We start from the raw sequence: 17,099 nt of genomic DNA, 5'->3' as shown, positions 1-17,099 counted from the left end.
GAAAATTCTAAAAAATTCGATCGACTTAACATCTATTGGAAAAATCGATCAATTGTGCCAACCGATGTGTACAAAACTACAATCTAAAGGTATCGAAAGGTTTCTTAAGTAAAACTCTCGAATTCGCAGTGGAACGCATTGGCAATAATTTCGATCGGTCACGGCTCGTCACCTCGTTCGAAGGTCTGACGTAAGCGGCCGGTGAAAGCTCTGGAACGGGCTTCATAAACATGAATCACTTCCTGAAAATTCCGTAGACCCCGACTTTCAGCGGTTTTCAGCTCGTTCGGACTGTCTTCTCCGCGAATCGTCCCCGCTCTGCTCGTCACATGCAACCTACTTTTCTTCTCGACGATCGCACGTGAGCATCGCGCGCTTTAACGCGTTCTATCTCCCCCTGCTTCTCGCGCGCATACCACGAGAGCACAAACGTACAACGATTTATCAGAGATACGAGCCACTGGCTCGACTGACTTTTTGCTCGACCAGGACGGAAAGCTGCTGCCCGAACTTTCCTTCGTTAATCCGTGTATGCAATTATTATTCCAGCACGGATACGGTAGGTTTAGTTGGAAATGCTAAAGAATGGACATCGATCGTTATCGTATCGGAAGCGAGAGAAATTCCGGAACGATCGGTGGAAAAACATTTTGCTATTTATGGATTTATTAGCTTTACGGGAACGAAAGAATAAGGGACGGATTTCTGAAAGCTAGTGTTAAATAAGGAAAAATACGGTTTTATTATATATACATTGCTTCTCGGAAATACCTACTAATGAAAACGACGAAATTTTATGGAAAGTTTTTCTTGATGATTCAACCTATTGAAGAATTTTTAGAAATGGTGTTATCGAGTCTTTCAAATCAAATACCTGCCTACCTTTTCCAGAATTATACCTGTTTCGGTGCAGAAAATACAGGTAGAAAGTCTCAAGTTTCAAGACAGTTGCAGTTATTTTTGAAAAGCTTAAGCTACGTGTTCATCGAAGACAACGATCAATAACTCTTTCAAAAGATGATGAATCGTTGAAAACATCATGGAACATTGACAAAAGCTACCTCGTTGTTGTTTCATGACAGGAAACAAGAATAATTGAACCGAATATATAAACTTTACGATGTATTTATATATATATACATATATATATAGAAAAGTATGATTCGCTTTATAATTTCAAGCGACAGATTAATTCAAGATTAATCAATCTTAAATTATTACATGTATATTCTCTTTCTCGGTCGCGGTCAAGCGTGATAAAATATCGGAGTGTTTTACCCTGGTTGCGTTCCGACTGTCACATTATTACCGAGTGTACGGCTGCGTGACTCTGACAATCAGAGCAGAATGAGATCTGAAAAATTCGCAATCTCACGAATGAATCCACTCTAGTCCACTCTTAATTACGACACAATTATCGTTCAGAAACAATTCAGCTCTAGACAGTACAACTTTCGAAATTCTCGATTATCTCCGTAAATCAAACCGAACGATAAATAATAAACGAGAAAGTAAAACGGAAGTAGCGATGGAAAATAGCGACACGATTCCTGAAAAAAAAAGAGACGCGAATCTAAATAAATCCTGACACGAGTTTTTCCAACTTATCGTCATCTATTCGCTTATTTACCGCGTATTTTCATCTAAATCCACTCTTTCGTATCTCTGCCCTCTTTAGAGAACAGAGCCGTCTGTGAAAATAGGTCGACACAATAGGCATGCCGGAAATCGCATTGAAGTACGGTAGAAACAACAGTTTCTGCCATTGCAAAACGATGCTCTACTGTGCAACCTGTGTTCTTTGTCTCTCTGGATCAAGTTGACGAGCAAACGAGGACGGCGCGACATGTGTGCACAGTCGAGGAAATCTCTTCTATGATAGATGATAATTGATAGGTGCGCGACGATCGAGGATGAAATCGAGCGGAGGCTAAACGGAGTCGATCCATCCATCCCGGGATAAATGGTTCGAACGTGATAAATAACGATCGGTATATAATTTTAGTCCTTCGTTCATTCGCGGACGATTCATCTTTCACGTGATAACGAAACGAGTCAGGCGCGGTGGAATACTAATTGCTCGTAATTTCGAGTTATCGAGTGATTAAATTATCATCTCGTTCGGAAAAAGTTTGTGTCAGCGGAAGCACAGTATAATGGATTTCGTTCCTTCGACTTTTGCTTTACGCCGTTTACACGTAAAGTGTTACGCGGAAGTTACTCAAGCTCTAAAGTCTTTCGCTCGAACCGAATTTCCTAACTTGCTTCGCTTGCAAAAAAAAAAAATTGGAACAACCTAAGATACGCGAGAAGAAATAAATATTTTTGTTTAGAGAGAAAGAACGTTGTAATTAACCAAATGAGCTACCAAATCGTTTCTAAACAACTCTTAAAATACGTACAGAAATCAACGTTTCTGTATTCTCTTCAAGCATGATATTATTTTTATTGTAATTATATTAACCATTGATAGAAATTATATTCAACAATTAAGTTGAAAAAAATGAAAAGAAATAAAATTGTGCGAGTTCTAAATCTTTCTTTACGTTTCTAAAATTTTTAAAATTTTATTCTTCGATCTATTGCAGAAATGAAACAAAGCGATAGATCGAAGAGATAAAGTAAAAGTACATCGCTATTTGCGGCTTATACTATTGCCATTATGCGGAATTCTACATGCTAGTTCACGTATAATAAACCGAAATCGACCAGGAGTAACTCGTGATATTCCACGAGTTCTATGCTAAACACGGAGATACCTGGCCAACTCGATCGTCACTTTCTCCGCTTCATTAGACGAGCTGTATAGGTTTCGTCAGCACGGATCGATCGATCCCATGATTCCCTCGATCTTCGAAGTTGAAAGTGAATTTTCGCGCTTCACGATCAGCGTGTCAGTGACTTCTTTAAAAGAAGTTGCTCACATGTCGATCGAATTGAACAATGATGGTTATCAATGACCGATATATATATATTTGGAGTCACGAGACATTTTATAGCGTTATAATTAATGTAACGATCGAAGAAAGTGATTCGTGCAATGTTGAATTGTATGTATATTTTCATTTATAGATTTATCTTATAAAGAATGTTAATTGAAGCGAAAATATTGTTTGAGAAGATAGATTGAGGATCTTAAAATATGATCAAAATCTTGCTTCGATAGCGACATCCTTCGTTAATTGAGAATTGTATTTAAAACTATTAAATAATTTTTGACATGATTTCTTTGGATCAATTTTTTAGATCAAGACTCTTACAATTCTACAAGATTTTATCTTTCTTCAACGTTAGATACTACTTTGAATATAATATATGGAAAATCATTAGTTCCCGGATGTTTGACTGTTAATTATTTTTCATTCGACAAGATAATCGTAAGAAATTTGCCGGAGAAAGTAGTGCATAAAATCTATATATTTGCATAATGCAGGTGATTTAATCATTCCCGTTTCCAGAATGATTATATATAAGCGACTTGTTTACGATTTATATATTATAATTTTCAAAGTAATCGGAGAACGACGCAAACAACATCAATTTAAAGCGTGGATATTTTAAGATACATGAATAAGAACATAAACGAATTGAAAGATTAGAATCGTAAAATTTATAAATGGTTACGCGATTTTATTGTCATCAAGTATCAAAGTCAACAAACATTTTCTTTTGAAAGATTTCTAACCTCGCTCGCAATCAGATTCGCTTACATAACATGATGATCATTGAAATCAAATAAATAGATTCGATTTATGTAAAAACGACAATTTAATTGATAGAATTATTTCATTTGACAAAGAATAGAACGTATAAATCTTTTTGTGATAGAAAGGAAAGCGAAAAAAAAAAGATTTATTGCGAATGCGAGAAAGGAGATATGTGGAAAGGGAAGAACGTTACATCGATGGCTCAACGAGACAACGAAAAGAGTTATTTCTTCCGTACGAATCGAGGCTACAAATTATCCAGCAATTAGATCGTAAATCCCGGCAAACGCGGTTGGAGACGCGAGATCATTCGATCAACAGCGAAAACACTTGTCTAGTGCATTAGCATTTAATTAGGGTTTTCTGTTTATAGGTAAATGGTACGAAGCTCGTTTGAAATAACAGTTATCCTTACGATGCAACCGTGGCTACATATTACGCGTGCACGTGCGACTACTTTGTGCAATCAACCAAATGATATACGTACATGTATATATACATATATCCGTATAAAAATCGAAAAAATTACCACTCCTGTCTAAACGATTGATATCTAGTCCACAATCGGTAACTGAATGTCCGAGTATGCGTGTCACGACCAACGATACAACGTATACGCATGCGCAATGAAAAATAAAATCGGTTTTTCTCGGTTGTTTCGTTTCCACCCACGTGATATATCAAATACTTCCGATCATGATTGATCACGGAATAGATATACGTATTATAATTCATAAAAGTTCAATTCGGGACAAAATGCATTTTGCTCGATGGTAGAAAGTGACTATCGATCACGTTGCGCACTTTCTTTCTTACGATGATTACGTGTAGAAGTCGGTGGAGTTCAAGGAACGCCATCGCGCATACGTACGACGCATTCACTTTTCTTTTCGCAAATTCGCCGTACGCACGTGCAAACGCGCATACTGTATTACTATACTATATTAAATGTTACTCGAAAGATGAGAATATTTCTTTTCCCATGGGATTGAAAACCGTGGTAAAAGAGGTACAAAAAAAAAAACAATTATTCGAAGAAATATGAAAAGATTACGATCTTTGTTTCGGATTAGGCTGAATAGAGGGAAAAGAGATTGTAAATCAAAAGTTGTCGGTATCTCATTGTCAGTTAATACATAGCTTGTATATTCTGTTAAGTGGAATGTTATAAATATATGATCGAACTAGAATCCAAACATTCATTAATTCCATCGGAAATAATTAAGCGAACGGTCTGTAATAAACGTTGCCTCGCCAATCGCTAACAAAAGTCAGCGAAAGAGCATATACACAAAGAAGCAAAGCAAACGTGTACGAACACTCGAAAGGAGAATGACGTGCAACTATAGAACGCTTAAATACCGAAGGTAACGCCTCTTACTCCTGTATAGAATGTACGGCACCTTGTACTCGGTACACGGTCTATGTGTTGGTAGGCTACATTAATCGTTCGAATCCTATGCCGGAGTTTCGATTTCTATCACGGAATTCATGTTGCCTAGATATAGATTTGTACGATATTACGAAAAAAGATACGTTCGCGATACAATTTGAAACAATCGGAATTTGACGAAATACGGTCGGTAATCGACAATCAAACGAGCTCTTCGCTAAATTATCCGAATAATACATTCCGAATGAGACAATATGTGTGGCCCGCAAATAAAACGTAATAATAATTAAGTAAATCGACTACTATTCCGTTTCGAATACATTATTTCGAAGATAAAATGATAATAGAATAAAAATAGCGATAGGATATTTTGAACAGAACAAGAAACATGAGAAAATAAAATAGAATTTACTCACGGTGAGGTGTGTCTTGTCAGGCGCGATTGCCGTGATCTCTACTGGCCTTGGTTCAGGTGGATTCGCTTTGCTGAGAATGGCAGCTGGCATTTTCGCGACCAGAGATAGCCTCCTGGTGAGCCGTCTGCCTAATTCCGCACGTCGTCGCACCCTAACTCGAGGACCAGTACCTTTATAACCTCCAAATTCCATTCTGAGAAACGTGTTTCTTCCTTATCCCCGTGCTCTCATGGCGGCAAACGGTCGCATCTTGTGTCACGTGGTCACACAAATTATACGATTATATCGCGACCCAAGTCCATCGACGAATTATCGAAACTCGACTATATCGAAAATTATATATACATAATGATATTTCGATTGTCTATGTCCAAATTCACTGTATGTCTTTTTACTATTGACATTCAAACGTACTCTTCACATATCAATGATACATTCATTACTTCGGTTTATTTTTGAAAATTCTATACACATATCAAAACAAAAACATCGATGATTCAACTACCGTTGCGGTACAAAAAGTCGTTAACGAATTTCACGCATTCGATCGGTCGAAGTCAAAGATCACTCTCGCGAGCCCCGTCACTCGACATTTCGCTCTCAAAACTAGGTCGCTGACGTACCGTATTTTTCGAACACGTTCGAAAATGCAAATACTGGTTTTGAAGCAACGGTTGTCCGCGTTGGGTTACACGCACGACGTAAACACTTGCTCGGATGCTGAAGGGCTGGCTTCGGTCGCGTGCACACACACGTTCTACTAACATCTCTTACGGACACATGTGCATCCTAGTTTCACGTATATACCATGGTAGAACGAAGAAAGGTATAATGCGGTGCGCGCGTGTGTCAGGAGATTCGATAGTATTCGAAAAGCGAGACACAAGGTGCGGAAAAGAGAACAGCCAGTTCTTGCTGGCGCTCGGTCTGCCTGGCGCGCTTCGACTGAAATTGAATCGCAGCAACCTCCTACCACGCGGCCCGTCACACTACCGGCCTTCCTAACCGTCGTGCCTCTTCGTCACTCTCGTATCTTCGTTTCTAGCGTACCAAGAAATCCGCGTAAACAAAACGAATTTCAAAACTAGATAGAACCCGTATGCCATACGCACGCTCGACTACGAAACACTGATGTAACCGATGCGCGCGATCAATCTCGACTAACCTAACCAACCGTTCGACCAATCAACGACATTGTATTAATAATACTCGCCGAATCCACCAATTACAAGATATTATTTATCACGGGATCGTCAATGACGCCATTTTACATTTCCAGGTTTAAAATTTTTTATTCTTTTTCATTTTTCTTATGTTTTTTAATCAATACAATGCGAGATCTCTTTCATTTCGATTTATATCGATTATAATTCGAAACGATATATATATATATATATACATAATTATAAGATAATTAATTCTAATAATTAACCTATAATTCTAATAATTCTAAGAATTAATTAATTAATAAAAATGTTAATTATTTCTAATAAAATTCAAAATTTCAATTAATATATATATAATTTTTCTTAATTAGTTTATCTCGTTTAAATAAAAATAAATGAAAATCTTGAATGATTCTTGAAAATCGATATACAACAATCGATTGTGCGCAGATAGATTATGAAACTTGTCTCTCTATACTATTTATGAAGCATGTCGATTACGCGTGCGAGGACAAATCGATATCGTTGATGACTTATGTATAGGTTATATGCATTAATATTATACAATATAGAACTTTTCAATAGGAAGGAATAGTTTTTGAAGCGGAAGCTTATTGCTCTTATGACGTACATATTCGATGATATTAAGAATTGAATACTGGACGAACGTGATTGTCGTTGACATGAGAAATCAAAGAAAAATAATCAGTTACAATTGGCATGATTAGCGTATATTTAAACTTGTTATGATCATGATAGTAACTACGCAAACTTGTCATTGTACATTCTTATTTGTAATAATTAAATTGTTTAATCTATAAATAATAAGAAACAAAAGTATCAATAAGAAAATTCATTTTTACTTTTAGTAAATTAAATCCTATGCATAAATTCATCTAAATTATAGTTAACTAAATGCTTATCTGCAACATTTATATTATCATCTCATCTTCTTTTCTCTATTTTAAAATCATAGTATGCCATGAATGCCATAAATTCAATTTAAAACAAAGTTCAGACTTTGTCAAATAAAATTTTTATCTTTCATAGAATGATTAAGAAATAAATAATATTTAAACATTACTCAAGATGAACGAGTATAAAAATAAATAAATATTCTTATTTATTATTATCGCGATGTAATAATCTTTGTTATAATTCCAAATTTAATTAGTCGAAAGTCAGGGAAAATCGAAGAAGTAACAACTAAATGGAAAAATTATCCAATATGAAGTGAAACGCATTTATATTCACGTTTCTACACAATTGAGCGAAACAGAAAGAAAGTAAGATTTGTTTCATTTTTGACTTTTCTCTCGTCTCTATTTCCAAATCATTTCAATAATAAAATTTCTTGAAATATCTATGAAAATTATAAGAATGGCTATGAAATCAAATTCAATTCTGCAAGACAAACTTGCTAAGCAAAATGAGATTAGCCATCAAATACTGACACGAGAACTTGAGAAACTCGAGAAGGTGGAGAAATCGGATATAAGGATGATAGAAACTGCATGGCATCGGTTTAGATCGCGTCACAAGGATCTGGAACATCGTGTACCATCCTTTGGATCAAATGTAAGATCTTGGATATTGCGTATAAAAAAAAATCTCATTAAGGATGCACATAGCTTCCTTTTCATTTCTAATGGATATTTTTATATTGTTCGAGAAAATTTTAGTTAATTAAAAATTAAATTATTCTATTGATATATTTCCCAATATATTATATACAATCACCGGAAATTCGATTCATTATTTTATTTTCCAATCTAATTGCGAGCACAGTAATTGACGCGTAGGCTATTAATGTGCGCATGTACGACACTCATAATCCTGGATTTTGCTACCATTGCACGGGTGTCATTAAAAAAAGCAGTCAGATAATCGAACAAGAGCAAGTGCCGAAAGATTCGTACGAATTCGTGCGTTCGATAGTGTTCACCAAAGGAGAGGTAGATCCCGACAAAGTTCTTTGCCTCCATTTGTTGACCGCCCATAGTACCAAGTGGAAAGACAACGATGATTCCATCGTCAGGCCTATTACATCTTTATTGGAGAAAGGTATAATTTCTTATAAAATAAATAAAACTTTTTATTTGATAACTATATATGAACTATTTCTGAAGCTAAGAACAAACATTTCTCTGGTGCGTGGAACAACATCATACCCTGTTACGTAGTGGATACTCAAATAGTTTCATCGAACACAAAACTTCACGAAGATCCACGGAAGAAAATTCTGGAGGATCAGGCGATTCGAAACTTTGAGGAAAAATATAAACAATATATGGAGAACGATGCTGACTATGAGAAAGTTTTGTCATCCAACGCTAAATGTAGAAGAATAATGCCAGGCCTTGAAAAAATGCCTTCGATTTCGCCGCATGTCTACTCTTTGCTTGGCGCCTCTCACGAATTGCGAATTAAACAAGCTCTTGCCGAAGGTGTAGTTAAAAAAAAATTCGCTTCCTCAAATATTGATTTAAACAGATTGGACGAGAACAGTATATCTTTTCGTCTTGACGATGATGACGATATTTTAAGTAGAACAACAATGAACTTATCTACTAGAAATTGGAGATCGATGCTTAGTCCGTCGAAAAGATCTACGTTTGGTTCGTCATACAAGACCGATCATGGAATCACTATGTTAAAATCGAAACGGAGAAAGAATAACGACATCATGCCTAAAGAGCTTGTTACCATAAAATCTAGTATTAAAACGATGAAAGAAGCTCCTTCGAAAACATCGAGTATCAAGTCTCATTTTTATAGTATGTTTGGCAGTCGACCATCGACCTATTCTCTTCTTTCAGGCTCGATGAATCCAGATATGACTAAGAAGTGTAGAAAATGCATTTACTTGAATGCTCCTATTAAAAGTATCGAACTTCGAAATAAAGATTACAAAGTCGTGCCGATTCTTGTAAATTATCAGCTCCAAGCCTTAGTGCAAACTGTGTTCGAAGTTCTTGAACGCGTTAATCCAGAAAAATCAAAAAAAATAATTGATACCGCAAGAGATAGAGAGGAAATAAATAAAATGCTTGTGCGTTCGGAAATACAAAATTTTATTCAATCTCTGTTGGGCCAATCGTTAGTCAGCTCCCCAGAAAGTTTCGTACTTTCTGTAGCAACAATGGTGGATGAAATAGATCTTCGATTCGAGGGAATTCTAGAAAAGGAGATAATCGCGCTGACTCTAGAAATGCCGTCACTTCCATCTCTGGATGCTCTAATTACCGAGATACGAAATAACATTTTTTTTGAAAATAAGAAGAAACTTGATCAAACTGGAAATACCGGAATGATATTTTCAGATTTTAATACAGAAAAGATTGAAAATAAAAATTTTAAAACGAACAATAAAAATCATCGCCACTTCGATAACAAAATTAAAAAAAGAAAAAATATACGAATCTCGGAGACAAAAATGGGAAATAGCTTGAGAGAAAACTCGAAGATAAAAGCAGCCGAACAACGAAGAATTTCAGGAAATATTCTCACTAAACGTACCTCGAATTCCAAAGTAAGATCTTTATAAAAAAAAAAAAAAAAAAAACATAAAGAAAAGCAAAGAAAATAAGATGTTATTGCAACGGCACCTGAAATATTCAAAAGGAAAAGATCTGATAACAAATATTTTTCCTATTCCATGTGGTTACAGACTTGGAAAACTGCCCAAGATCTTAGTCATTTAGACGCAAATCATGTAATATTGCAAAGAATGACGAACACTCAGAGAATCTTAGTAGGACAAATGTGTGCTTCTCTTAAAACCAAGAAAATTAATAATGAAGGTTTTTTCATGTTTAAATTAATATTCTATAATTTGTAATATTTTCATGATTTATTTCTTGATTTTTGCATAGGTTTAATTAATCAAAGAGTGCCGCTAGCGGCATTAATTGCTCCAGCTCTCTCACGCGATAGTATTAAATTGTTAACACAAGGTACAACATATACAAACAAGAATATCATGAATGAAGAAGATGATATAGAAGACAATGTCATAGTTCCGGATAAGTTAAGTGGTCCTTTACTTGCAAAGGTCGATATTAAATTCTTTTCATTCGTAAAAAAATGATATTAAAAAATAATAATTCATTATACATTTTTAGATACGACAAGATATAGCAGAAAATGAAACAAAACGACGTTTGAAATTTTTCCTAAAAAGTGAAATTAAAAATCTAAAATAATATAAAAATAATTAATCTTTTCGATTAATTAATTACTTAATTACATATTAAAAATCTGTAATCATTTATCGACTGTTAATAAAAATAAAATTCATACATATTTATAAATATCATAAGTAGATGGCGTAGGAGTTCTTCTTGCATTTTATATCCAATATAAATTTAAATTTGTAAATAAAATTGAAAATATTTCTCTTTGTTAAATTTGGATGTATAGAATGAAAAATCTTTCATTATAAGAAAAATGTTAAAATTAAGATGAAAAGTTATTTTTTCATTAAATATATTAGAATTATAAAAGGATAGAAAAAAACTTATCCATTTATTTGATATTTAAATAAATAACTTATGAGCTATACAATATTTAAAAAATATTTAATTAAATTTTATATATTTCATCGTATTACATAAAATGGAAATAATTTAGACAATAAGTTGTTAGTGAATACGATTGAATATTATAACCAGTCAGCTGATTAGCGCCGCGCAGTCGCATTCATATTACTGCATAGGCGTAAAAGAAGAAGTTTTAAATGAACCATAAGTTTATAACTGAATATGCTTAGTTGAAAAAAAGTGGTTTAAAAGTGGAACGAAAAAATTGAATCAAAATAAAATATTTTATATCTATTAAGAATACAATCATTAAGAAAAATAGCAAAGAATTTTATTGCGTTACGCCATGTTCATCGATGTAAGAAAAGTACACCAGATGTATTGTAGAGTTCGTGCAAGATGTCTATGTTAAAAATTTCTTATGCGCATCGAAACAATGCTCACATGTTTAATCAAAGTAGCACGACATTTATTTTAACGTATAAACCTCAACGCGACAAGTAATTTGCATAGATAAATGTAAAACGATATGTATGAATGTTACACATGGTTCTTTTTAAATACCATTTTTTGGATCATATAAAAAAACCCTAAAGAAGCATTCATATTTTTAATTACTTTTTTGGAAAATAACGATCTATTGTCAATTAATTTGGCAAATATGTATACATTCAAACCATTTGTGTTCATGAAACATGAAGCACAGAGTGTAGAACGTCCAAAAGCTAGAAGTGGACATAGAATAGTGTGTGATCATAAGAATTTATATTCCTATGGTGGCTTTAATCCTTGTATCTCTGATACTGATCCTGATATGCAAAATGATCAAACATGGATCTCTAGTAAACCACTTTTTAAGGAAGTTTGGAAATTCAACCTTGTTACACAACAATGGAAACGGTTACCAGGTCAAGATAATATGCCCAATGAATTGGCATCTAATGCGGTGATTTTAAGGGGTAATGCCCTAATGGTTTATGGTGGAACTGGTGTACCATTTGGACATAGTTGTAGTAATCATCTTTATGTGTGCAATGTTAACGATGGTAAAATGTACATAGTTCCTGCAAAAGGAGAACTACCTGAACCCCAATATGGACAAGCTTTAGTATGTCATGGGTCATATTTATATACTGTTGGTGGTACTACAGGATACGAATATACTTGTGATATTCATAGATTTGATCTTAGGACTGGTGTTTGGGAAACTGTTTATATATGTTCTGGAAGAGATCAAAGTGAACCTACAGGACGATATAGGCATGAATTAGCTTTTGATGGAAAACTTATATATGTTTTGGGAGGAGGAACAGCTACAGAAGCATTTGGTTTCTCAGTATGTAAATTTTAATATAATTTTTCAGAATATAATATTTTGGATTTGAATTAAATACTTTGAAATGAAAATCATGTTTAGGAGATTCCTGCTTTTGACTTAAAAACAAATAAATGGATAATATTAAATACATATGGTGATAATGATGATAATACAGTACCAGAGCCTAGACGCTGTCATGGATCTGTACAATATACAGATGAAAAATCAGGTATCACATCAGTTGTAATCTCTGGAGGATATAATGGAGATCATGTTTTTTCTGATGTTTGGAGACTAGATTTAAAATTATTGCAATGGACATGTTTAAGAAAATGTATACTTCCATGTCCTGTATATTTTCATTCTGCAGCTCTTACTCCAGAAGGACGCATGTATACATTTGGTGGTATTATTAAAGAAAATAATAAGGTTATTATAATTTTTTTATTTATTTGCCTTCTTATTTTAATATTCATACATTTAAATTATTCTATAAAATTTTATTACAGGTTGTAAGAACAGATGCAGTTCATTCTGTTTGGTTAACAATTCCTAAATTATCAGAAATATGTTGGCAAGCATTGATTTATTACTATCCAGATTTAAGGCATAAGTCTCAAGATCAATTACTTCATATGGGTATACCTTTAAAATTTGTGCAAAGAATTGATTGGTATGATGCATAATATTTAAGAAATTCTCCCAATATTTGCTACATATTCAAAGCGTTACCACTCCGACCATTGTTACCAGTTACTTATTGCATGAATATTGTAATTGTTGAATATTATTGCCATAATTTACTTACAATATTTTTATAAAAATGATACATAGTGTGTTGGGCAACTAATATGACAAATATTATCAATGGATCACTTTCTTCAAATTTATTTATATTATTGTGCAATATATATTTTACATACTGGATGAAACTTTGTCTATGAATTATCTATGTGTTAAAAAAACAAAGAAAAGTTCATATATTCAGAAATCAATATTAACGTTAAAAGTAAATTTAATGTAAATGTTTCAAATATGTTAAATTGTAGTAAATTGTTAAATATAATAAAATTAAATCAAATTCAACTTTAATAATGAAATTATGTGAAATTTAATCATAAAGTAATGACATTTTTTAAAAAATATGTTTATACGAACTTTTTTTATTATAGCACATTAAATTTTTATTCAAAGTTTTATCCAGATTTTTTTTTTATACACTCTGTGTAATAAATAATGTATTATATTATTTCTAAAATCTTTCTGGTTTTTCCAAAGTTTATTATAACTCATTTGTATCTGTAAACAATTTAAATTTTGAAAATCAGAAATTGTAAGTAAATAATAGAATTTTATTTGCAAAAAGACTTACAATATCCTTTTTTTTGGTAAATCATTTTTTATAGTAAAAGTTTTATTTATTAATATTATCTTTTTTATCAATTCGAATTATTCAATTAATATTTTTTACTTAATCTTTTAATAAAACATATTCTTATTATGAACAAAGAATTATATTGCATATATAAGATTACTGGCAAATATATTCATTAATCTAATGAAATTTAATTAATTTAATTAAATGTTATAAAATATTCGCAACAAAAATATAATAACATATATAAATTTTCAATATAACTAAACTGCGCATATACTTTGTTAAAAAATATGCTATTTTTCTTCTTTTCTGCTATTTTTCTTATTCGTATTGTAAGATGTTTTCCACTAAAATTTGCTATATCATTGTACATACATATATATAAATAAGCAATAATGAATTCATTATTAGACGAAATTATTGAGTGCTATGATTTTAAATTAAAAACAGAAAAATAAGAATATATATAAAAAGAAATCATCATCAAAATATATTGTTTTATTTTTATCAAATAAATGTTTAGATTAAAATTCAATTTTTGATTGAAAAATTCATTTAATATCATGATGATAATAATATAATGTATACAATGTTTATATATTACTTAATAGATAAAATTTTTCTTTTATTGTTGTTTGTGAAATTTCGTTTTTGTTTTGTTAAAAAAATAAATTAAATAATTACAGAAATAGATATAATTTACAACTACTAAAAACAAATTTTATACCTTTAGATACAGATCAACAGTACAAATAATACACAAATATTTAGATATTATAAGTTTATATCTTCGGATACACTTTTATTCAGTTCCTTGAAAAAACGAATCCTAAATCTAATAGTAATTATACAAAATAATTTGAATAAATTAATTCTTTTATTCAGGGAAATTGAATAGCAGAAAGTGCTCCATTGCAAAAGCCTTTTTATGATGATATTATGATAAGAATATTCATTACATAATATATCTATTTATTATCTATATCATATTACAGATTATTTTTTTAATGAATATAAGTGGATATGAATGATGTATTGATAGAAACCATTAATGATATTACTTATTCTTTTTTAATATTATATAATATTACAAATATTATGTTTCAACATATAAGTCATAGTTAAATTCAAAATCTGATCCCAATTCTTTTTATATTATTAATTCTCCTATATAATAAGTTAAGTAAATTATATCTAAACTGTGAAGGCTGTATAAAAAAATATGTACTAAAATTTCAAAAAAATATTATTTATCAAATGTCATTGAATATTTAAAAAGTAAAAAATTTTGTTAAACGATCAAAATTATCTTATGTAGAAAGAAAATTTTTCAAATTCTTCTTTAAATAGAAAACGAAAAATTATAAAAATATTGCTTCTTTTTTGTTACAAAACAGTATGAATTAGAACGTTGCCTTTCTCTATATTTGCAGTTTCTCTGAAATAGAATTTCATATCAAACTGACGAAATATTTGCGTACCAATTTTGGAGTACAAAATAGCTTAAAAGTTACTTTGTTATGTACGCAATGCGAAATATGCATCTGTTTATTATTAGTAGGCATGACTATTGAAAGAAAACTCGGGGAACAAATGATGGTAAAGAGAATGATAAATATTGTATGAATTTGTGTAAAACGCAAAGAACTCTTGCCTTAAAATTAGATAAGCTAAATGCATTAATTGTTTGTATGCGATACGTCAATTACGTATAATAAGTAATTTTTATTGACGTTCCATATAAACGAATTATTTCGAAAAATCACGCGAATTATACTTAAGTAGACACGAAGGTTGTTTCTCTTCTTATATATTGTTCAATTCTCGGTGCTATTTATCTAAATTTAAAAAAGCACGTCATAGGCGTGTGTATTAGTAAAGATAGATTGTAAATAGGAAATTGAATACAGTCAAGCTGATATCCTTAATTCTGTTTCTTTCTCTTCACATACCCTTTATTATATTCAATACCACACTATACTTAATATATTAAAAATGCTTATATACTCTATATATAAAGTTTGTGTAAAAAATACACTTTCTTACTGTTGAAGTTATAAATGTAATTATACTTGAAACAGATGGTTCATAATGCACAAATATATTTGGAAATGCAATGTAACAAAAATATTTTGTAAAAATTATATTGTTACAAAAATGTAACATTTAAAACATTGTATGTTCCGATTTCGCATTGAATGAAATTATCAAACGTAAGAATTTTCAGATAAGAAAGACTACATTAAAATCATTTAAATCTCATTTGAAAATCTGAATTCCAATTATTAATTCCAATTTTTCTCTTTCTCTTGATGCCTTTATCTTATTAATAATAACGGTGAAAGTATTTTATAGTACGCGCGTTTGTTTTTGTGCCTTTAAATGCGTGTACACGCGTTCATAATGATCGCGAAACGTCAATACGCGATAAGTACTTAGATATTATTACGTCTGCTCACAGAATATCGATAGACTGACAACATAATATCTCATTAATATGAACAGATGTTCTATTAATATGAACAGATGTGAAAACGTAAGAAAAATATTCAAAATTATGATATCGTTGAGATCAAATACATAAGACTATATTTCTAAATATTAAAAATAAATATGTAAATTAATGTTTGTATCTTTTAGTTGTATTCTAACTAACAAAATACGCAATATTCATCTGCGAAAATAAATATATTTTACAGACGTATATTGTAATTGATTTTTTAAAAAGCGGCTTACAAAAGAAAATATTGTAAATTAATTTCGTTGTAAAAACAAATGGAAATGTTTTATTATATGCTTAAAAAAGGTCGCTGTAATTTATAGCCATTGTATAGGTAACGATTTATGGAAAGATAAAGAGGTGCTATATAAACTGCTTCTACATTTCTTTCTATTAAATTACCAAATTAAATTCACCGCGCAAAATCCTTTAAAAAAGCGCCACTATACTTATATATAACATTAAGAAACGTGTTAAAAATTGTATCTTCTACAAGCATAACCAACGAATACGCTACGACCACGTAAATCATTTAATTTTAAAATTTCAAATCATGCATTATTATATTTGAAAATAAAAGAAAAAAAAAGAATAATTTTTTCGATAAAATTTAAAAAATTAATAGTCAATGTTAATAGTCAGAGATTAAATGAAATATCTAACGTATGAAGTATTGTTCG

General features: G+C 31.4%; 3 protein-coding genes across 4 annotated transcripts in view; 2 read left to right on the top strand and 1 right to left on the bottom strand.

Moving 5' to 3' along the window:
• The window catches only part of LOC133665801 (uncharacterized), a 77,285-nt gene extending 69,757 nt beyond the window's left edge, over nucleotides 1–7,528 (bottom strand). For both annotated transcript variants that reach the window (XM_062072599.1, XM_062072598.1), the window contains exon 1: nucleotides 5,517–7,528. In XM_062072599.1, coding sequence (XP_061928583.1) covers nucleotides 5,517–5,708 — 192 coding nt within the window. In that variant the 5' untranslated portion in view covers nucleotides 5,709–7,528. The remainder of the gene's footprint in view (nucleotides 1–5,516) is intronic.
• A 971-nt stretch (nucleotides 7,529–8,499) lies between these two features.
• LOC107998055 (uncharacterized) lies at nucleotides 8,500–11,020 on the top strand. Its single transcript, XM_028666816.2, has 5 exons — nucleotides 8,500–8,746; nucleotides 8,812–10,214; nucleotides 10,353–10,485; nucleotides 10,558–10,736; nucleotides 10,807–11,020. The coding sequence occupies exons 1-5, from the start codon at nucleotides 8,500–8,502 to the stop codon at nucleotides 10,885–10,887; spliced, it is 2,043 nt and encodes a 680-aa protein (XP_028522617.2). The 3' UTR covers nucleotides 10,888–11,020.
• Nucleotides 11,021–11,368: 348 nt separating this feature from the next.
• Nucleotides 11,369–15,847, top strand: LOC107998070 (kelch domain-containing protein 10 homolog). The gene is made up of 3 exons (XM_017057086.3): nucleotides 11,369–12,559; nucleotides 12,641–12,970; nucleotides 13,051–15,847. The coding sequence occupies exons 1-3, from the start codon at nucleotides 11,885–11,887 to the stop codon at nucleotides 13,225–13,227; spliced, it is 1,182 nt and encodes a 393-aa protein (XP_016912575.2). The 5' UTR covers nucleotides 11,369–11,884; the 3' UTR covers nucleotides 13,228–15,847.
• The last annotated feature ends 1,252 nt before the right edge of the window (nucleotides 15,848–17,099 follow it).

Source organism: Apis cerana, linkage group LG3 (genome assembly GCF_029169275.1).
Source record: "Apis cerana isolate GH-2021 linkage group LG3, AcerK_1.0, whole genome shotgun sequence".
Classification (NCBI taxonomy): domain Eukaryota; kingdom Metazoa; phylum Arthropoda; class Insecta; order Hymenoptera; family Apidae; genus Apis; species Apis cerana.
Note: the sequence above shows the minus strand (reverse complement) of the source record. Positions and strands in the feature narration are given on the sequence as shown.

Bases quoted from the DNA above. Each gene is read 5' to 3' on its own strand.
- LOC107998055 (XM_028666816.2), top strand. From the start codon at position 8,500: ATGTACGACACTCATAATCCTGGATTTTGCTACCATTGCACGGGTGTC. The intron at 8,747-8,811 runs GTATAATTTCTT...CTATTTCTGAAG, and splicing joins TACATCTTTATTGGAGAAAG to CTAAGAACAAACATTTCTCT. The intron at 10,737-10,806 runs GTCGATATTAAA...ATACATTTTTAG, and splicing joins GTGGTCCTTTACTTGCAAAG to ATACGACAAGATATAGCAGA.
- LOC107998070 (XM_017057086.3), top strand. From the start codon at position 11,885: ATGTATACATTCAAACCATTTGTGTTCATGAAACATGAAGCACAGAGT. The intron at 12,560-12,640 runs GTATGTAAATTT...AATCATGTTTAG, and splicing joins CAGAAGCATTTGGTTTCTCA to GAGATTCCTGCTTTTGACTT. The intron at 12,971-13,050 runs GTTATTATAATT...ATTTTATTACAG, and splicing joins TTATTAAAGAAAATAATAAG to GTTGTAAGAACAGATGCAGT.